Source organism: Phoca vitulina, unplaced genomic scaffold (assembly GCF_004348235.1).
Source record: "Phoca vitulina isolate PV1807 unplaced genomic scaffold, GSC_HSeal_1.0 scaffold10, whole genome shotgun sequence".
NCBI lineage: Eukaryota > Metazoa > Chordata > Mammalia > Carnivora > Phocidae > Phoca > Phoca vitulina.
Window position 1 is genome coordinate 44,142,707 of NW_022589713.1, and position 23,051 is coordinate 44,165,757.

At 42.1% G+C, this 23,051-nt stretch overlaps 1 protein-coding gene across 4 annotated transcripts in view; it reads right to left on the minus strand.

The window, feature by feature from the left end:
- MYRIP (myosin VIIA and Rab interacting protein) overlaps window positions 1-23,051 on the minus strand; it is a 399,641-nt gene that overhangs the window by 82,819 nt on the left and 293,771 nt on the right. For all 4 annotated transcript variants that reach the window (XM_032408946.1, XM_032408947.1, XM_032408948.1 and 1 more), the window contains exons 4-5: window positions 12,483-12,619; window positions 451-531 (exon numbers count right to left, since the gene is read on the minus strand). In XM_032408946.1, the coding sequence (XP_032264837.1) occupies window positions 451-531; window positions 12,483-12,619 (218 nt within the window). The remainder of the gene's footprint in view (window positions 1-450; window positions 532-12,482; window positions 12,620-23,051) is intronic.

Below are 23,051 nucleotides of genomic sequence, written 5' to 3' on the forward strand. Positions count from 1 at the left end.
GGCTTCCCTCGGAGCAGGGAGCCCCATGCGGAGCTCGATCCCAGGACGCTGGGATCATGACCTGAGCTGAAGGCAGACGCTTAACGACTGAGCCACCCAGGCGCCCCTGATGCATTCTTTATATGAATATTTTAATATGAACTACACAAGTGTATTCATTATCATATTCCAACTCCGGAAGATGGAGTTGGAACTGGAGCTCACCAGGTGATATAAAGTATCCAGGGGTTGGGTAGCGAATGCACTGCTCTCAGCCACACCTTGGCTATAATCACCAATTCTGATGATGGATTCACACGAGAAGCAATAACAAGAAGACCCCTGGAGACTCCCACCCAGTAACAAGTGGTTGTTTCTAGCGGTTACATTGCAACTGGGAGACCCCGAGTTTCTGAAGGTGTTTCTATTCCTCCAACTTCCCATTAGCTGCAAACTCTTAAGCACACTTACCTTCTGACTGTCTATAAAATGTTGAATCACTGCCTGAAATACTTCCTTCATTCTCCAGGTTTGCCTCGAAAAAGTTTCCTCCTAAAGGGAGGGAGGGAGTGAGAGAGAGAATGAGATTATCACAGGTCCCCAGTGAGCACCGGTGCACGGTCACAGCCCTGGCAGACCACCACGACCCACTCCGATGAAGTCAGCTTTGCAGATATTTAGAGAATCACTGGGTTCCACAATAATGTTTCAGCTTTTGATCAGTCACCTTTTTATTCTCACAGTGATTCCTGGTGTAACATTGCTGCCTCCCTCAACTTTCTTCCAATACCTTCTCTGGAGGCAATGTGGAGTCAAAGAGAGAAGAATGGATTGAAGCCAGAGAGATGTAAGGTCGTCACTTCCTGGACCTGCAAAGTACTAGCTGTGTGACCTGGAGCATGTTACTTAACCTCTCTGACACTTGGCTTCCTTACTAGAAAGAGAGAAAGAACAAGAGCTCGTGATGCTGTGGGTTTGGTCTTTAGTTGCAGTCTATGGCACTAACCCAAACAGTTGCTTTTAGCTATTGATTTAACTGTCACCATTCTCTTCCATAGAACGGAGTCCATGTGAAACAAGCCCAGAGTGAGACAAGGTCAACCCATGGCGTTTGATCTTTTAAGGTCCGCTGCCTCTCCTCTGGTCTTCTTTGAATCGAACGCACAACCCTAATCTTAATTCCAGTCTGGGAAGAGCAGTTGGCTAACCCCTTTTTAAAGCCCTTTTTCAAGTTGGGGATTTTTTTTTATTATATTTTTTCACGTGTTCATTCATCAAATGAGATCTCTGCAGATGGGGATGATGGATGGTTTTAAAGTCACTGTACTGTATTCCCCGTACCCAAGATAGCACCGAGACAGCAGGTGGCTCAAGGAAAATGTATTGAATTGGATGTTGATGGAAAACACTTTTTGATAGAACCAAGAAAATAAATATGGGTCTATGTGCCTCAGCTCAAAAGGGGGCAAATGCCATCAATGCTATGTCAAACTAAGCAATAGGCCTTCAATACATAAAATACATCCTGTGCTTCCTTGGATGGGCTTCCTTGGATGGGAACCCCAGGGGTAACTGCTGTAGGTATCTGAGGAAGGTTTAGTAGATGGCTACCTTTATGAAATAGGCCATTAGTGTGTAGCCTGTCATGGCAACTCAGTCTGACCATATACCATTCTCTGTGTTTGTGTTTTTTGACCAGGCTTTCACTTATTCTAGCTCTGTGACCCTGAGCCAGTGGCTTTGTCTTTCTGAGTCTCAGTTTCCTCACTTACTTTTTTTTAAATTTTATTTTGTTATGTTATGTTAGTCACCATACAATATACATCATTAGTTTTTGATGTGGTGATCCTCACTTATTATATAAGGCTTTAAGAGAAGTCATCTCCGCAGACCCCAAGCTATAGTTCCAAGTGCAAATATTTCCCTTTAGCGTGGCTACATCCAATATTCATTCATCCATCCGGCAAAGAGTCTATGAGCACCTACTAAGTGCCTGGCTCTGGGCTGGGTGTTAGGGTATATTGATGACCAAAGCCAGAAATCCTCACTGCTCTGATTGGGTGCTTCATAGTACAGTGAACGTGTCTAGCAGGGACAGTGAGTAACCAGCCAGAGGGGTGTGGGGAGGTGGGAGAGTGTCTGGGGCAGAGCCGACAGCTTGCACAGGACAGGCTATGGGGACAGCAGGTGCATCTGAGGACCTAAACGAGAGGCAGTGTGGCTGGGCTTGGAGATCCAGACCACTCAGGTCATGGTGACCATATCATGTTTTGATCTTTATTCCAACAGCTACGTAAAGCCAGTAAAGCTTCTATGGAGGTGATCTGGTCGGATTTGTGCTTCCAAAAGTGCACTCTGGCTGCTGTGGGGAGAACAGCTCAGTGAGGGGAGTGAGGAAGGGCAGGAAGCGGAAGCCCTGAGCGCAGCATGTTCCCTGGAGTGTGCCTGCCACCAACTGGGAGGAGCACCGAGGCAGGGCAGGAAGTGGGGGAATGTGCAGAAATGGTTTAGGAAACACAGAGACTCAGGCATGTTTACCAATCAATAGGAAGGAACCAGTTAAAAGAGAGGCTGGCTCAGCAAGAGGGAAGGGATGTGTGACCTTGAGACCTTCCTGGAAGGTGACAGGATCCAGTGCAGGGGTGCATAGTGTCTGCCCTGTGAAGAATGAGGTGAGGTCCTCTGCAGAGAGAATGGGGGAGGGTGGAGGGGAGTATGAGGAGAGAGAAGATCTGCAAATGTCACTGGGAGACTGAGCTGCCCAGAGGACAAGCTCTGGTTCTGCATGATTTTAAATCTTCTGGGACACCACTTCTCCCTGTTTCTCTTGAAATTCACAGGTGGGAGCTTCAGTGCTATTTGGGAATGGCACAAAGCGGTTGAACTGTTCTGGAAAGCATGACGTGGCAGTCAGATGACATCGTCATGTCTTTCATGAGTTGGAAGAACCTCTGATGTCACAGGGCTCAGCATTTTCAAAACCCATGTTTGTCAGTCAAATCCCAGATGAAAGATGCAATAGACCTTTTCAGGAATCATGTCAAAAATAGATATAGAGTGTTCATGAATAAAAGCAGGGTTTATTTCTCCCATTTTATTTATTTAATACTAAATGAAAGCATATGCTATTTATCCAACTGCCTGGAGATTAAGTATATTAATAACGACCACTTTCATCTTTTCGTGTAGTGCTTCTTTCTAGGGTCACTGTTAAAAACGTCATGCCGAGTCTACTGGATGTGCCATGTGAGCACGAGTTACCACTGGACACTTTATTTTTTAAAAATGTACTTATTTATCTGACTTCTCCATTGGAATATTGGCTCTCAGATGGCAGGGTCTTGCTTGTCTTGTCAATCTTAAACCAGATGGGCACATAGTAGGTGTTCAATAAATGCTTACTGAATGTTTATTGAAGTAATGAATACAACTTAGATTTACCTGATGGAACTAATGGGTCTCCTTTCAGGCCTGGCCTATCCTGTCACCCGATATGGGGTGCAGGAGGAGTAAGCCTAGCTTGGGAGGGCCAGAAGGACAGATGGCAGTGCAGGGCATGCACACAATGGCTGGCCCAGAAGATTCTGTGAACTCAATGAATTTTCAATGGACTGAGAGTGTTAAGGCAAATTACGCTGGTCCAGGGGGTGAAGATGTTTCATAGGTACAAGGGGTTCTACTTCAAGAGTTCGGGAGCAGAGCACGTGCCTTGCATGCTGTAGATGCTGTGTATTATGTTCTGACTACCAAAATTCTGCAAACAAGTACCCTTAGCCGGAGTTGAAGATGGAGCCATCTTATTCAGAATGCTACTGCACCAATTATGGTCAGGTGCTAGCTGGGGTTCTCCATCTTGGCTGTGCCTTAAAATAACCCACAGAAATACATGTACTGGGCCCACCTCCACAGATTCAGAAGTAAGTGGCTGAGCATGGCAGGTGATCCTGGGCACTGGGTTTTTTTTTTAAAGCCCCCTAGATGTTTTGCAACGATGTGGATGGAACTAGAGGGTATTATGCTAAGTGAAATAAGTCAGTCAGAGAAAGACAATTATCATATGATCTCATTCTTATGTGAAATTTAAGAAACAAGGCAGAGAATCATAGGGGAAGACTGGCAAAAATGAAACAAGGCAAAACCAGAGAGGGAGACAGACCACAAGAGACTCTTAATCATAGGAAACAAACTGAGGGTTGCTGGAGGGGAGGAGGGTGGGGGATAGGGTGGCTGGGTGGTGGGCTTTGGGGAGGGTATGTGTTGTAATGAGCACTGGTATTATAGAAGACTGATGAATCACAGAGCTGTATCCCTGAAACCAATAATACATTATATGTTAATTAATTGAATTTAAATTAAAAAAATAAATGCGAAGTATATGACAACTTATTTATTTTTATTTATTTTTTTAGTTAGTTTGCTGTTTATTATTTCTTTCTTTTTTTTTAAATTTTATTATGTTACGTTAGTCACCATACAATACATCATTAGTTTTTGATGTGGTGATCCACGATCCATTGTTTTCGTATAACACCCAGTGCTCCATGCAGTACGTGCCCTCCTTAATACCCATCACCGGGCTAACCAATCCCCCCACCCCCCTCCCCTCTAAAACCCTGTTTGTTTCTCAGAGTCCATAGTCTCTCATGGTTCATCTCTCCCTCCAATTCCCCCCCCCCCCTCATTTTTCCCTTCCTTCTCCTAGTGTCCTCCATGCTATTCCTTATGTTCCACAAATAAGTGAAACCATATGATAATTGACTTTCTCTGCTTGACTTATTTCACTTAGCATAATCTCCTCCAGTCCCATCCATGTTGATGTAAAAGTTGGGTATTCATCCTTTCTGATGGCTGAGTAATATTCCATTGTATATATGGACCACATCTTCTTTATCCATTCATCTGTTGAAGGGCATCTCGGCTCTTTCCACAGTTTTGCTATTGCGGACATTGCTGCTATGAACATTGGGGTGCATATGGCCCTTCTTTTCATTACATCTGTGTCTTTGGGGTAAATACCCAGGAGTGCAATTGCTGGGTCATAGGATAGCTCTATTTTTAATTTTTTGAGGAACCTCCACACTGTTTTCCAAAGTAGCTGTACCAACTTGCATTCCCACCAACAGTGTAAGAGGGTTCCCCTTTCTCCACAACCTCTCCAACATTTGTTGTTTCTTTCCCTGTCCATTTTTGCCATTCTAACTGGTGTAAGGTGGTATCTCAATGTGGTTTTGATTTGGATTTCCCTGATGGCTAATGATGATGAACATTTTTTCATGTGTCTGTTAGCCATTTGTATGTCTTCTTCAGAGAAGTGTCTTTTCATATCTTCTGCCCACTTTTTGACTTGATTATTTGTTTTTTGGGTGTTGAGTTTGAGAAGTTCTTTATAGATCTTGGATACCAGCCCTTTATCTGTAGTGTCATTTGCAAATATCTTCTCCCATTCTGTGGGTTGCCTCTTTGTTTTGTTGACTGTTTCCTTTGCTGTGCAGAAGCTTTTTATCTTGATGAAGTCCCAAAAGTTCATTTTTGCTTTTGTTTCACTAGCTTTTGGAGATGTATCTTGAAAGAAGTTGCTGTGGGCGATGTCAAAGAGGTTACTGCCTATGTTCTCCTTTAGGATTTTGATGGATTCCTGTTTCACATTGAGGTCTTTCACCCACTTTGAGTTTATCTTTGTGAATGGTGTTAGAGAATGGTTGAGCTTCATTCTTCTGCATGTGGCTGTCCAATTTTCCCAGCACCATTTATTGAAATACTGTCTTTTTTCCATTGCATGTTTTTTCCTGCTTTGTCAAAGATTATTTGACCATGGAGTTGAGGGTCCATATTTGGGTTCTCTATTCTGTTCCATTGGTCTATATGTCTGTTTTTGTGCCAGTACCATGCTGTCTTGGTGATCACAGCTTTGTAATATAGCTTAAAATTGGGCACGTGATGCCCCCAGCTTTGTTTTTCTTTTTCAACATCTCCTTGGTAATTTGGGGTCTTTTCTGATTCCATACAAATTTTAGGATTGTTTGTTCCAGCACTTTGAAAAATGTCATTGGAATTTTGATCGGGATGGCACTGAAGGTATAGATTGCTCTGGGTAGCATAGACATTTTCACAATGTTTATTCTTCCGATCCATGAGCATGGAATATTTTTCCATCTTTTTGTGTCTTCTTCAATTTCTTTCATGAGTGTCTTGTAGTTCCTAGAGTATAGATCCTTTACCTCTTTGGTTAGGTTTATTCCGAGGTATCTTATGGTTTTTGGTGCTATTGTAAATGGAATCGTTTCTCTAATTTCTCTTTCTACAGTTGCGTTGTTAGTGTATAAGAAAGCAACTGATTTCTGTGCATTGATTTTGTATCCTGCCACATTACTGAATTGCTCTATGAGTTCTAGTAATTTGGGGGTGGAGTCTTTTGGGTTTTCCACATAAAATATCATGTCATCTGCGAAAAGAGAGAGTTTGACTTCTTCTTTGCCAATTTGAATACCTTTTATTTCTTTTTGTTGTCTGATTGCTGTTGCTAGGACTTCTGGTACTATGTTGAACAATAGTGGCGAAAGTGGACATCCTTGACGTGTTCCTGATCTTAAGGGAAAGGCTCTCAGCTTTTCCCCATTGAGGATGATATTCGCTGTGGGTTTTTCATAGATGGATTTTATGAACTTGAGGAATGTTCCCTCTATCCCTATACTCTGAAGAGTTTTAATCAGGAAAGGATGTTGTATTTTGTCAAATGCTTTTTCTGCATCAATTGAGAGGACCATATGGTTCTTCTCCCTCCTCTTATTAATGTGTTCTATCACATTGATTGATTTGTGAATGTTGAACCACCCTTGCATCCCACTTGGTCGTGGTGGATGATCCTTTTAATGTATTGTTAGATCCCCTTAGCTAGGATTTTGTTGAGGATTTTGGAATCCATATTCATCAGGGATATCGGTCTGAAATTCTCCTTTTTGATGGGGTCTTTGCCTGGTTTGGAGATTAAGGTAATGCTGGCCTCATAGAATGAGTTTGGAAGTTTTCCTTCTGTTTCTATTTTTTGAAACAGCTTCATTAGAATAGGTATTATTTCTTCTTTGAATGTTTGGTAGAATTCCCCAGGGAATCCATCAGGCCCTGGACTCTTGTTTTTTGGGAGGTTTTTGATCACTGCTTCAATCTCGTTACTGGTTATTGGCCTATTCAGGTTGTCAATTTCTTCCTGTTGAAGTCTTGGCAGCTTATAGGTTTCCAGGAAGGCCTCCATTTCATCCAGATTGCTCAGTTTATTGGCATATAGTTGTTGATAATAATTTCTAATAATTGTTTCTATTTCCTTGGTGTTAGTCATGATCTCTCCCCTTTCATTCATAATTTTATTAATTTGGGTCCTTTCTCTTTTCTTTTGGATAAGTCTGGCCAGTGGTTTATCAATCTTATTAATTCTTTCAGAGAACCAACTTCTAGTTTCGTTGATCTGATCTACTGTGTTTCTGGTTTCTAATTCATTGATTTCTGCTCTAATTTTAATTATTTCTCTTCTAATGCGTGGCTTAGGCATTGTTTGTTGCTTCTTCTCTAGTTCTTTAAGGTGTAGAGTTAGTTGGTGAATTCGGGATTTTTCTATTTTTTTGAGTGAGGCTTGGATGGCTATGTATTTCCCCCTTAGGACCGCCGTTGCAGTATCCCATAGGTTTTGGACCGATGTGTTTTCATTCTCATTGATTTCCATGAATTGTTTAAGTTCTTCTTTGATTTCCTGGTTGACCCAAACATTCTTGAGCAGAGTGGTCTTTAGCTTCCAAGTGTTTGAATTTCTGCCAAATTTTTTCTTGTGATTGAGTTCCAGTTTTAGAGCATTGTGGTCTGAGAAAACGCAGGGAATAATCTCAATCTTTTGGTATTGGTTGAGACCTGACTTGTGACCCAGTATGTGGTCTATTCTGGAGAAAGTTCCATGTGCGCTCGAGAAGAATGAGTATTCTGTTGTTTTAGGGTGGAATGTTCTGTAAATATCTATGAGGTCCATCTGGTCCAATGTATCATTCAAAGCTCTTGTTTCCTTGTTGATTTTCTGCTTAGATGATCTGTCCATTGCTGAGAGTGGAGTATTGAGGTCTCCTACAATTAACGTATTGTTATCAATATGACTCTTTATTTTGGTTAACAGTTGGCTTATGTAGATGGCTGCTCCCATGTTGGGGGCATAGATATTTACAATTATTAGATCTTCTTCTTGGATAGACCCTTTAAGAATGATATAGTGTCCTTCTGTGTCTCTAATTACAGACTTTAGTTTAAAATCTTATTTGTCTGATATAAGAATTGCTACCCCAGCTTTCTTTTGAGGTCTGCTGGCATGGAAGATGGATCTCCATCCCTTCACTTTCAGTCTGGATGTATCTTTAGGTTCAAAATGAGTCTCTTATAGGCAGCATATGGATGGGTCCTGTCTTTTTATCCAATCTGCAGCCCTGTGCCGTTTTATGGGAGCGTTTAGGCCATTCACGTTGAGAGTGATTATTGAAAGATATGAATTGTCATCATGTTGCCTGTGAAGATGTTGTTTTTATAGATTGTCCCTGTAAATTTCTGTTGTATATCACTCTTGGGGTCTTTCTCCTTTTATAGAACCCCCCTTAATATTTCTTGCAGGGCCGGCTTAGTGGTCACATACTCTTTCAGTTTCTGCTGGTCGTGGAAGCTCTGCATCTCTCCATCCATTCTAAATGAAAGCCGTGCCGGATAAAGTATTCTTGGCTGCATGTTCTTCTCATTTAGTACCCTGAATATGTCTTGCCAGGCCTTTCTGGCTTGCCAGGTCTCTGTGGATAGGTCTGACGTTATTCTGATGTTCCTCCCTCTGTACGTAAGGAATCTCTTCCCCCTAACTGCCCTTAAGATGGTTTCCTTGGTTCTAAGATTTGCAAGTTTTACTGTTACATGCCGGGGTGTTGGCCTGTTTTCCTTCATCTTGGGAGAGGTCCTCTCTGCCTCTAGGACGTGAATGTTTGTTTCATTCCCCAGATTAGGGAAGTTCTCAGCTACGATTTGCTCAAATACATCTTCTAGTCCTCTCTCTCTCTCCACTCCCTCTGGGATTCCAATTATTCTGACATTGGAATGCTTCATGGTGTCACTTACTTCTCTGATTCTATTTTCATGGATTCTGAGTTGTTTTTCCCTGGCCTCCTCTTTTCCCTTTTTATCTATTATATTGTCTTCCAGGTCGCTTATTCTCTCTTCTGCCTCAGTTACCCTAGCTGTTAGATTATCTAGGTTGGATTGGATCTCATTGATAGCATTTTTAAGTTCTGCCAATTCAGCTTTCATTTCTGCCCTTAGAGACTCTATGTTGTCATTAATTGATTTCTCCATTCTAGCCATTGTCTTCACAATTGCTAGCCTGAATTCCATCTCCGGCATCTTGGTTATATCTGCATCCATTTGTAAATCTGCAGCATAAGTCATAATCTCTGAGTCTTTTCTATTTTGGGGGCTCCTCCTCCTAGTCATTCTGTTGATGGGTGTTTGAGAGAATGTATAGAGTCCAAATTATTGACCAGAACCCAAGCAAGATGCACCTATTTTCTTGGTACCTTAGGGTTGCTGGCCTCTTGTTTTCCCAGCCTGTCTTCTGCGGGAGGGGCCTGCCACGCTGTTACTCAGGCAACCCTGTTTGGGCGGAGTTGCCCTGCCCCCTGTGGCGGGGGATGGGCCTAACGGGAATCAGTTTTTGGGGCTTTTGTTCTCTGGCGCCTTTCCCTGGCGGCTTTCTGCATTTCTTCCATGAGTTAGAGCAGAAGAGACCGTTTCCAACCCTCCGCCTCAGAGCAGAGAGACTGCAGTCTGTTCTTCAGTGAGCTCTCCAGGCTACACCGTCTCCGTTTCTGTCCGTGCTGCTATAAACTGCAGCGTCCTGGGTTGTGCGCCCCTCCACAGCACCCCCAGTCCTGCCTCCAGGTCGGGGCACATCTCTGCCCTTTGTGCTTCTAAAACCGCCAGCCGCCCCCAGGTCGCACGCGGGATCCTGCCGCTCCGGGTTTCCGCCCCGGGGGCTGCCCTAAAGTCCTTTCCTTGCCACTACCGGTCTGCGAGTCTGTGCCCGTCCCCAGCGCGCGAGGTTGTCGCTCACTGGTGGTATAGGATCCCCACGGCCAGGCACCTTCCCGCTGCTGTTTATCCTCTGATATCTGCCCGCGGAATCAGGGCTCTGTGCTTCATACCTCGAAACCAACTGCCTGCGATATTCTGTTTGTAGAGATCCAGATCTTACATCTCAGGCTGGTTTCGTGGGTGCTCAGAGTGGTCTGGTAGATATCCAGCTCAATTCCGGGGACCAGTTGAAATAGGGTCCCCTGCTCCTCCGCCATCTTTCCCCCCTCCATGACAACTTGTTTAAATAAAAAAATAAAGGAAAGGGAAGGATTGAGTAGAGCTAAATAGTTTCTATATATCACTGGAGTTAAATTATTAGAAAAAAATAAAGCCCCCTAGGTGATTCTGATGTACAGTCAGGATTGAGGATGGCAGGGGACAACGATTTGAGGGTGTTTGGTGACAGGTGGGAGCTAATGCTAAGGGCTCCCCAGTCATGTGACATAACCAGAAGGCCACTTATGCTCTGGGGGATTTGCCCATACTTACAGTGTAACTAAAATTTCTAGGCGGTGTGTAGAATAAATCTCATTGTTTTATGACCATGGCTTAACAGCTTTGAATATTATCCCACAGACTGTTCCCTGTCCGCTTGTCTTCACTTTTATCAAAAGGAAATCTTAGTTTAAATGGATACTAACCATATTAAAGCAATGGATTCTAATACTTCAGTGAAGGGTCTTGGTACCCAAAGAATGCTTTTAAGATCAAACTAGTGCCATACGGAGGACATAGCTGTGCCAGGTGTGAGCCACGCTTTGGGAATGCAGAGGGGACGGGGCTACTGCTCTTGCAGCTTGTATACCTTGTAAACTGTCCCCTGAATGCAACGTGGTAAGAGCCGTACCGAGGCCCGGATGAAAGAAGCGTTGAATCACAGTGGGCCCAGAACCCAAATCTGCTTCTACTGGGGCAGACAGTTATCCTCAGTAAATGGTTTTCCTCGGAACATGACACTTGAAAATTTCAGAGCCCTGAGCTGGCCCCCATGGGGCTCCCGTCTGCCTGATCCACCTGTGGGGCCTGAGGGAGACAGAGGAGGAGATCAGAGTTGTGCTCTGCTCTGTAGGATTCCCGGCAGGTTTGCTTTTCCCCTCCTCTTGCATGAGGCAGTAGAGAACACCTGTGAGGTCTGAATTTGGTGACACATAAGAGGGTACATGAAGCAGACCTGGGGCTCTACGCAAGAGGAAAGAAAGGATGGGATACAAACAAGTGAGCCAATAATATTCTGGAACTTTCTTGAGATAGTTCTTTGGGTTGAAAAACTACTGTTAGCAGGATTACTTCTAAGCTTTCTTTCTTGCTTTCTTTCTTTCTTCCTTCCTTCCTTCCTTTCTTTCTTTTTGCCTCCATTCCTGGAGAAAAAAGTTTTTAGAGAAATCAGCAAAGAGAAGATAAACATAATCTGTGGAAACCTTCAGCACTGCTCTCTTAGCTTAGGCTTCCTGAATAGTTTGAAAGATAGAGTCTAACAACCACCACAAAAGGCCCTAATGATTCTCTGTGTTTAATGCTTCCATCCTGTTTCCCCCCGTCTCAGTGGCTGGCATATTTTTAGATAAGACACAGCCAAAGACTTTATTGAGAATACAACAATGTAAAATAATGACAGTGAAAAAGCTCCAAATGAGACGGATGAGATCTTTTTTCCTTCCCTCTTTCTTGTGGATAAATAGCATTTACCTGTGTCAGCAAAGAGACAGAAAAAATCTGCCTTTAGACAGAAAAAAAAAAAGCCAGGCTTTTTTTTAGAGGACAGGTTGTTCATATTCTGACAATGATTTCTTTCTACTGGCTAGTCTAATAGAACTAAAGAAGATAATTTCTCATTCTAATTACATTGGTTGTCTAAAGTGTGTGAAAACAGCAAAGGCAGAATTCATCCTCCCACCTTCTTGGGAGAGAAGCGCATACTTTCCCGACTCTCCCATTACATCAAGTTCTGGGCCTGGTGTGAGTAGAGTTTGGGACTAGGAGGGAAGGGGGGTGGAGGGCACATCCTCTGAGGGCAGGCCTAGTCTACGTGGTCAAACAGAGGACTTTCCAATGTTTTGATCCTTAGGGGAAGATGATCAAGAATCTTTGATTTCTAGGGGTCTACAATTAAAATGTCCACAATATGCCAAAATACGTTGGTCTTCTTAATGCACCCAACAGCCCAGTTGGGGATGTTGGAACTGGATGACTCAACAGAATCTTTGGTATTTGTCCTCCTATTTCTGCTTCTCATTGGAGCCAGGTATTTAAGCAACTTTCTCTGTCCCAGTTGAGGGCGCCCAGTATCTGGGGCCCCCCAGCCAGGCCTTATTCTACCCCCCCAGCCCCACAAAGACTCCCAGAGCAGCAGGCCGCCAGCGTACCTAGAATATCGAAGCACGCCCCACTCTCCAGCCGGTGTTTCCTGTACAGGTTCTTCAAGACCTTGGCACTGCCAAAGCGTTTGAAGCGGCTCTTCACATTACTGTAGAACCATTCCAGAGACTGGGTCCTCAGAAGCCTGAGGAAAACACAGAGTTAGAAAACAAAATTAGAAATAAAAACTGGAATTATTAACTGGTGGATGGCAAAAGTTGCCACCATACTTTGTAGCTCCTTCCATCAACATGTGGAGCTTCTTTTTCAGCTTCTTGAATCCAGGCTGGCGTGTGACTTGCTTGGACCACACAGACCGGTAGGCATGACGCCATGGGAGTCTTGAGCCTTGCAGCTCCCTCTCTTGCAGCTCTTAGAAGTCCTGCACCTCGTTACCACGTGATCAAGCCCAAGCTGGCTTGTGGGGTGCCGAGGGACACTTGGCCCAAGCACCCCTTTCACCTCAGCCAGTGACTAGCCAACCCCACAAGAGGTGAGCGAGGGAAGAGGTGACAGGGATGAGGCGAGTGACAAGGGTGGTAGCAGCCAGGATGACAGCAGTGAGGATAAGGCCCAGGCCACCCGGACAAAGAGATATTCAGCAGGGATGTAGATTCAGAACATGACACTGACTCTGGTGCTGAGAACACAGGCCAGCCCGTGGCAGTGATAACGATTCAGACAGTGGCAGGGAAGGGGGTGGCCAGCAGAGCCAGTCACAGTGCCAGTCCCATCCCCTGCGGCAGCGAGCGCTCAGCCCAGGATGGGGGCAGTGACACCACAGCTTCCAGTTCCAGCAACAGTGACCCAGTCCCAGGGCCTTCGGGGCTGGCGCAGGCACGATTACCATGCACAGAAATGCACTTTTCCAATGGTCTATTTGTGAGCCCTTTGCTCTGTTCCTTCCCTCCTCCAAACCTTCGCTGTTATTAAAGACAGTCTCTCTTTCAACAACAATCGCCTGCCAATTAACCGGGGATGCACGAGTGGCCGGAAGTAAGACCAGCAGAAGAAGCACGCACCTGAGTCCATCCAAAGAGCAAGCAGATGAGTGCTTGCCATTTGGAGCCACTAACGGATACACCTACTTAATAGCAGGCTCTGTATTTGATACTCGTACTGCATTAACAACACCTCTTAAAACAACAACAACAACAAAACACCTCTAATTCAGCTTGGGGACGTATAAAGCACGAGAGAGACACGGGCTCTAGGACAAGATTCTCCAGCCACTTATTCATTCAGCTGGAAGCGCTGAGGGAAAGCAGTTTCTTGCTCAGTGGTGGGATGGTCAAGACAGAATACTGCCAGGATGCTTCTCTTTTTGGCTCGATTAGCTAATTTCTAAATCCCATTTTAAGAATAGCTCTTGTTGTTACTTTTATTATGAATGTGATAACGCATTCTCATTTTAGAGAATTCAGAAAAGTAAAATGAATATAAAGGCCTCTCCCTCCCCAGATGCCAGTGACATGTGAGAAGAAAGCCAAAGGGAAAAGTCTACACAAATGAAGAATGGGGGTGAGAGCAGAACAAGATTTTGACATATTGCTGGAAAATCGGAAATGGGTGATCGCATAAGGATCAGAGAGAACGCTGTCCTCCAGATAGGCATTGGAGCTGGGCCTCCCAGACCGAGAGGTCCAATTTGCAGCTGGGTGGTACCAAGAGCAGGACTAGTTGTGACACAGAATTCAGAAAGCTGATTTAATGGTTGTGTAGGCAACGGGGAGACCTCTTGGTCCCTATCCCAATTCCCAATCAATTGGACAACTGGCCCAAGGATGCTTTGTCCTTAGGTCAAAAAACAGAAAACAGTCCTCTAATAAAATTGAACAACCTACTTGGAGAAGACTGGGACTTGAAAACAGGGGTTATACCTGCAGTGAAACCCTCCTTCTGCAGCCCTGGGGGAGCCCCCAATCACCTGCCCACCAGATCCTATTCATCGACCCTAGGGCCAGGCCTGCCAGGTGCCTACCTGGTTAATAAACTTGGAGTTGTCAGTCAGCACACCCACCCTCTTTTCACAGAAGAGGTCTCCTGGGAATACTAACCTACCCATGTGGGTCACTTTTATTAACCAGTGAAGTCCTTTGTTAAAAAATATGAATAGATAACCAGGGATCACTAGATATTTGAAACAATCCAATGGCGTGGGAAAGAAGGACCCAGATAAACTAAGAGCAAACTTTTAAAAAGGGAAATGAAGGTAATCTAGGGTAATGAAAATAACTTTAAAAATTCTAATAAATAACAGTGATTTGAAAAGACATTGCATCCCATCCACACAACAAGACTAGGTGATGTGAAAAGTAAGTAATCAGAAGACAGTGGTTTCTGGGATGCAGAACATATGATTGGTGAAAGAAATGTCATAGGAGGTCTAAAAGTTAAAATCAATATAAATTTTCCAGAATGCAGAGGAAGAAGTAAAAAAGATGGGACATATCAGAGGAAGAGACATGAGGATGAATTCAGTGGGCTCAGCATCTAACAGGATTCCAGGAAGGGGGGAGAGGAAAGAAAAAAAATCAAACATAACAGAAGAATATGGCCCCAAGCTAAGAAAGGCAAAAGTCTTTAGGGTTAAAAGAGTCTACCAGCAGCAAAGCAGAATAAATTGATTACAACACAAAGTACAGCAGACAAACCCACTTAGATACATCTTCACGAAGATTCAGACCCTCCAAGATGAGGCTTCCAGGCAGAAAAAAAAGGGTATTTTTGCAAATGAACAAAAACAATAATGACATTAAACATTAAATTGGTAACACCGAATGCTAGAAGACAGTGGAGCATGGGTTTTCTAAGCCCAGAGAAGTAATGGCCTGACCTCAGAATTCTATGCTCAGCCAAACTATCATCAGATAAGGGCCAAATAAAGATACTTTCAGACATGTAAGGTCTCAGCAAGTTGATGTGCTTTCTGGGAAGAAAAATTGTTAAGGTATACTCTAGGGGAGCTAAAAACCAGCCAAGAAAGAGGAAAGCATGGGACTCTAGAAAGAGGGAGTTAGTCCAGGGGTGCGAAGGACAGAAGTCTCAGGTGCCAACTGCACCGCAGGTCTGAAAGACATGGGTAGGGGTACACAGAGGCCATTCAATGAGCACAGGATTAAGAAGCTAAACAAATGAAGAGAGACAGTGAAGAAGGAGCCACACCCTTCTTTTGTCAATAAGAATAAGAAAAGATGATTAGAAGCCCCAGGAAAAACAAAAACACAACTAAAAAGCAGCTCTAGAAAGTGATGGTCCAAACAGGAAGCCAATTAAAAGCTGTTAAGATCTTGTCAACTAATGAAGCAGAGGAGAGGTGAATGGCCCATTGTTCTTCAGGTGGCCCAGGTTCATGGGCAAGGATTACATTTCCTTCTCTCTATGGACTTCACTGCAAGACTCTGGTCTATAGCAAATGATATATATTATGTTATATATATATAATACATACATTATAATTTTATGCATAAAATTAAAATGCCATTTACTTTCCACACCCTATTTACAGACAAAGCATGAAAGGTCCTCACTGTCAAGACATCTGCACTTTTTGCTGATAGCAAAACCAAGTCACCAGCTAGCCTGGCAGAAGCCTGGATGCAGAGAAAGGAAGGAACCATAGAGAGAGTTCACAGATGCTAATTTCCTCATCTTACACGATGGAGTCCAGATAGGCTTCTAAACTATATGGACAACAGTAGTGGTTTAAATGTGTCATTTAAAGTGATAGAAGTCACCAAGTTTTAATAAAAGGTTTTAATAAAGCTTTGTGGGGAGGGGAAAGAGGTAGCAAGAAAGTAGGCTATTTATGAAGGTCTAAAGTTGACAAATCAAGAAATGGTAAGATAAATATGTTAGTTAGAATTATAGTAGTAACCCGAAGAAATGTTTATAGGTGCTTGCTTGGGGCACTGGGATGCAGATGGGGGCATGATACTATGTTTTTTTTTTAAGATTTATTCTATTTTATTTGAGAGAGAGAGAGAGAAAGTGAGCACGCATGCACACGTGAGTGGGGGGAGGGGTAGAAGAAGAATCAGATTCCCCAATGAGCATGGAGCCTGATGCAGGGCTTGATCCCAGGACCCTGAGATTATGACCTGAGCCGAAATCAAGATTGGCTCTTAACTGACTGAGCCACCCAGGCGCTCCAACTCTTTAAGTTGAATATCATTTTATATTGATTTTTTTAAACCAGGTATTATGCATTAATATAAAAGCACTAAAATAAAAACAAATAAGATTTAAAAAACCATCCAAAAGTTCTTGACATCTGAAGAATGTTTGTTATGGACTGAATGTTTCTGTTCCCACAAAAGTCATGTTGAAACCTAATCCCCAATGTGATGTTATTTGGAGATGGGGGCTTTGAGAGGTGAGGCGTCATGAATGGGATAGTGTCCTTGTAAAAGAGACCCTAAAGCACTCCCTCACCCCTTCTACCATGGGAGGACACACTAAGAAGATGACCGTCTAGGAAGTAGGAAGCTGCTCCCCACCAGACACTGAGTCTGCTGGTACCCTGATCTCAGACTTCCCAACCTCCAGGATTGTGAGAAATAAGTTTCTGTTGTTCATATGCCACTCAGTCCGTGGTATTTTATTATAGCAGCCTAGAAGGACTAAGATGGTGCTCTTCCAGCTTTTTCTCAAGGGGATCCCTGAGGACCTAATCAGCTTATGCAGATTGGGAGGAGTCCAAGAACTGGTGGTGTGTGTGTGTGTGTGTGTGTGTGTGTGTGTGTGTGTGTGTATATATATATATATATATATATACCACATCTTATTTAATCCACTCATCAGTCGATGGACACTTGGGCTCTCTCCATAGTTTGGCTATTGTTGATAAGGCTGCTATAAATATCAGGGTGCATGTACCCTTTTGAACCTGTATTTTTGTATCCTTTGAATAAATACCTAGTAGTGCAATTGCTGGGTCATCGGGTAGTTCTATTTTTAACTTTTTGAGGAATCTCCATACTGTTCTCCAGAGTGGCTGCACCAGCTTGCATTCCCAATAGTGTAAGAGGGTTCCCCTTTCCCCGCATCCTTGCCAACATCGGTGGTTTTCTGTGTTGTTAATTTTAGTCATTCTGACAGGTGAGGAGGTATCTCATCATGGTTTTGATTTGTATTTCCCTGATGATGAGTGATGTTGAGCATCTTTTCATGTGTCTGTTAGCCATCTGGATGTCTTCTTCGGAAAAGTGTCTGTTAATGTCTTCTGTCCATTTCTTAACTGGATTATTTGTTTTTTGTGTGTGTGTTCAGTTTGATAAGTTCTTTATAGATTTTGGATACTAACCCTTTATCAGATATGTCATTTGCAAATATCTTCTCCCATTCCGTGGGCTGCCTTTTAGTTTTGTTGATTATTTCCTTTGCTGTGCAGAGCTTTTTATCTTTTTTTAAAAATTTTATTTTATTATGTTATGTTAGTCACCATACAATACATTAGTTTTTGATGTAGTGATCCACGATTCACTGTTATCTTGATGAAGTCCCAATAGTTCATTTTTGTTTCCCTTGTCTACAGCAATGTGTCTAGTAAGAAGTTGCTGTGGCCGAGGTCAAAGACGTTGCTGCCTGTGTTCTCTTACAGGATTTTGATGGTTTCCTGTCTTATATGTAGGTTTTTCATTTATTTTGTATTTATTTTGGTGTATGGTGTAAGAAAGTGGTCCAGTTTCATTCTGCATGTTGCTGTGCAGGTTTCCCGACACTGTTTATTGAAGAGACTGTCTTTTTTCTATTGGATATTCTTTCCTGCTTTGTCAAATATTAGTTGACCTTAGAGTTGAGGGTCCATTTCTGGGTTCTCTATTCTGTTCCATTGATCTGTGTGCCTATTTCTGTGCAAGTACCATATTGTCTTGATGATTACAGCATTGTAATATAGCTTGAAGTCTGGAATTGTGATGCCTCTAGCTTTGCTTTTTGTTTTCAGGATTGCTTTGGTGATTTGGGGTCTTTTGTGGTTCCATACAAATTTTAGGATTGTTTGTTCTGAGAAAAATGCTGGTGGTATTTTGATAGGGATTGAATTAAATGTGTAGATTGCTTTGGGTAGTATACCCATTTTAATAACATCTGTTCTTCCAATCTATGATCATGAATGTTTTCCCATTTCTCATCAATTTTTTTCACGAGTGTTCTATAGTTTTCAGAGTACAGACCTTTTACCTCTTTAGTTAGATTTATTCCTAGGTATCTTATTGTTTTTGGTGCAATTGTAAATGGGATCAATTCCTTGATTTCTTTTTCTGCTTCTTCATTATTGGTATATAGAAATGCCATAGATTTCTGTATGTTGATTTTATATCCTGCAACTTTGCTGAATTCCTGTATTAGTCTAACAATTTTTTGGTGGAGTCTTTCGGGTTTTCTTTATACAGTATCATGTCATCTGCAAATAGTGAAAGTTTGACTTCTTCCTTGCTGATTTGGATGCCTTTTATTTCTTTTTGTTATCTGACTGCTGAGGTTAAAACTTCCAGTAGTATGTTAAATAGTAGTGGTGATAGTGAACATCCCTGTCTTGTTCCTGACCATAGAGGAAAAGCTCTCAGTTTTTCCCCATTGAGAATGATATTAGCTGTGGGTCTTCCATGTATGGCCTTTATGATGTTGAGGTATGTTCTATCTATGTCTACTTTCTTGAGGGTTTTTATCAAGAATGGATGCTGTTGATCTATGTGTCTGTTTTTGTGCCAGTACCATACTGTCTTGATGATTACAGCTTTGTAATAGAGCTTGAAGTCCAGAATTGTGATGCCGCCAGCTTTGCTTTTCTTTTCTTTTTCAATAATCCTCTGGCTATTCGGGGTCTTTTCTGGTTCCATACAAATTTTAGGATTATTTGTTCCATTTCTTTGAAAAAAGTTGATGGTATTTTGATAGGGATTGCATTGAATGTGTAGATTGCTCTAGGTAGCATTGACATCTTCACGATATTTGTTCTTCCAATCCATGAGCATGGAATGTTTTTCCATTTCTTTGTGTCTTCCTCAATTTCTTTCATGAGTATTTTATAGTTTTCTGAGTACAGATTCTTTGCCTCTTTGGTTGGATTTATTCCTAGTATCTTACGGTTTTGGGTGCGATTGTAAATGGGATCGACTCCTTGATTTCTCTTTCTTCTGTCTTGTTGTTGGTGTATAGGAAGGCCACTGATTTCTGTGCATTGATTTTATATCCTGCCACTTTACTGAATTCCTGTATGAGTTCTGGCAGTTTTGGGGTGGAGTCTTTTGGGTTTTCCACATAAAGTATCATATCATCTGCAAACAGTGAGAGTTTGACTTCTTCTTTGCCGATTTGGATGCCTTTTTTTCTTTTTGTTGTCTGATTGCTGTGGCTAGGACTTCTAATACTATGTGGAATAGCAGTGGTGATAGTGGACATCCCTGCCGTGTTCCTGACCTTAGGGGGAAAGCTTTCAGTTTTTCCCCATTGAGAATGATATTCGCTGTGGGTTTTCATAGATGGCTTTTATGATATTGAGGTATGTACCCTCTATGCCTATACTCTGAAGAGTTTTGATCAAGAAAGGATGCTGTATTTTGTCCAATGCTTTTTCTGCATCCATTGAGAGGATCCTATGGTTCTTGTTCTTTCTTTAATTAATGTATTGTATCACATTGATTGATTTGTGGATGTTGAACCAAACTTGCAGCCCAGGGATAAATCCAACTTGGTCGTGGTGAATAATCCTTTTAATGTACTGTTGGATCCTATTGCATAGTATTTTGGTGAGAATTTTTGCATCCATGTTCATCAAGGATATTAGTCTGTAATTCTCCTTTTTGATGGGGTCTTTGTCTGGTTTTGGGATCAAGGTAATGGTGGCCTCATAAAACGAGTTTGGAAGTTTTCCTTCCATTTCTATTTTTTGGAACAGTTTCAGAAGAATAGGTATTAATTCTTCTTTAAATGTTTGGTAGAATTCCCCTGGGAAGCCATCTGGCCCTGGGCTTTCGTTTGTTGGGAGATTTTTGATGACTGCTTCAATTTCCTTATTGGTTATAGGTCTGTTCAGGTTTTCTATTTCTTTCTGGTTCAGTTTTGGTAGTTGATACATCTCTAGGAATGCATCCATTTCTTCCAGATTAGAAATGGACCCTCAACTTTATGGTCAACATAATCTTTGACAAAGCAGGTAAAGAATGTCCAATGGAAAAAAGACAGTCTCTTCAACAAATGGTGTTGGGAAAATTGGACAGCCACATGCAGAAGAATGAAACTGGACCATTTCCTTACACCACACACAAAAATAGACTCAAAAATGGTTGAAAGACCTCAATGTGAGACAGGAGTCCATCAAAATCCTAAAGGAGAATACAGGCAGCAACCTCTTCGACCTCAGCCTCAGCAACTTCTTCCTAGAAACATCACCAAAGGCAAGGGAAGCAAGGGCAAAAATGAACTATTGGGACTTCATCCAGATAAAAAGCTTTGCACAGCGAAAGAAACAGTCAACAAAACCAAGACAACCGACAGAATGGGAGAAGATATTTGCAAATGACATATCAGATAAAGGGCTTGTATCCAAAATCTATAAAGAACTTAGCAAACTCAACACCCAAAGAACAAATGATCCAATCAAGAAATGGGCAGAAGACATGAACAGACATTTTGCCAAAGAAGACATCCAAATGGCCAACAGACACATGAAAAAGTGCTCACCATCGCTCGGCATCAGGGAAATCCAAATCAAAACCTCAATGAGATATCACCTCACACCAGTCAGAATGGCTAAAATTAACAAGTCAGAAAATGACAGATGTTGGCGGGGATGTGGAGAAAGGGGAACCCTCCTACACTGTTGGTGGGAATGCAAGCTGGTGCAACCACTCTGGAAAACAGTGTGGAGGTTCCTCAAAAAGTTGAAAATAGAGCTATCATACGATCCAGCAATTGCACTACTGGGTATTTACCCCAAAGATACAAATGTAGTGATCTGAAAGGGTACGTGCACCCTGATGTTTATAGCAGCAATGTCCACAATAGCCAAACTATGGAAAGAGCCCAGATGTCTATTGACAGATGAATGGATAAAGAAGATGTGGTGTATATATATATACAATGGAATATTATGCAGCCATCAAAAGGAATGAAATCTTGCCATTTGCAACATCATGGATGGAACTGGAGGGTATTATGCTGAGCAAAATAAGTCAATCAGAGAAAGACATGTATCATATGACCTCACTGATATGAGGAATTCTTAATCTCAGGAAACAAACTGAGGGTTGCTGGAGTGGTAGGGGGTGGGAGGGATGGAGTGCCTGGGTGATAGACATTGGGGAGGGTATGTGCTATGGTGAGCACTGTGAATTGTGTAAGATTGATGAATCACAGACCTGTACCTCTGAAACAAATAATACATTATATGTTAAAAAAGAAAAAAAAGAAGAAGATAGCAGGAGGGGAAGAATGAAGGGTGGAAAATCGGAGGGGGAGAGGAACCATGAGAGACTATGGACTCTGAGAAACAAACTGAAGGTTCTAGAGGGGAGGGGAGTGGGGGGATGGGTTAGTCTGGTGATGGGTATTAAGGAGGGCACGTTCTGCATGGAGCACTGGGTGTTATACGCAAACAATGAATCATGGAACACTACATCAAAAACTAATGATGTAATGTATGGTGATTAACATAACATAATAATAAAAAAAAGAATGGATGCTGTATTTTTTCAAATGCTTTTTCTGCATCTACTGAGAGGATCATGTGGTTCTTATTCTTTCTTTTATTAATGTGTTGTACCATGTTGATTGATTTGAAAATATTGAACCACCCCTGCAGCCCAGGAATAAATCCCACTTGATCGTGGTGAATAATTTTTTTAATGTACCATTGGATTCGATTTGCTAGTATGTTGTTGAGAATTTCTGCATCCATGTTCATCAGGGATATTGCTTGTAATTCTCCTTTTTAGTGGGGTGTTTGTCTGGTTTGGAATCAAGGTTTTGCTGGCTAGTACAAGGAGTTTGGATGGTTTCCTTCCATTTCTATTTTTTGGAACAGTTTGAGAAGGATAGGTATTAATTGTTCTTTAAATGTTTGGTAGAATTCCCCTGGGAAACCACCTGGTCCTGGACTTTTGTTTGTTGAGAGATTTTAATTTCTTTGTTGGTTATGAGTCTGTTCCAATTTTCTATTTCTTCCTGCTTCAGTTTTGGTAGTTTGTATGTTTCTAGGAATTTTTCCATTTCTTCCAGATTGCCCAGTTTGTTGGTATGTAATTTTTCATAATATTTGCATATGATTATTTGTACTTCTGTGGTGTTGGTTATGATCTCTCCTCTTCCATTCGTGATTTTGTTTATTTGGGACCTTTCTCTTTTCTTTTTGGTAAGTCTGGCTAGGGGTTGATCAATTTTATTAATTCTTTCAAAGAACCAGCTCTTAGTTTCATTGATCTGTTCTACTGGGTTTTTGTTTGTTTGTTTCTATATTGTTATTTCTGCTCTAATCTTTATTACTTTCCTTCTTCTGCTGGATTTAGGCTTTATTTCTGTTCCTTTTCTAGCTTCTTTAGGTGTAAGGTTAGGGTTGCATATTTGAGACTTTTCTT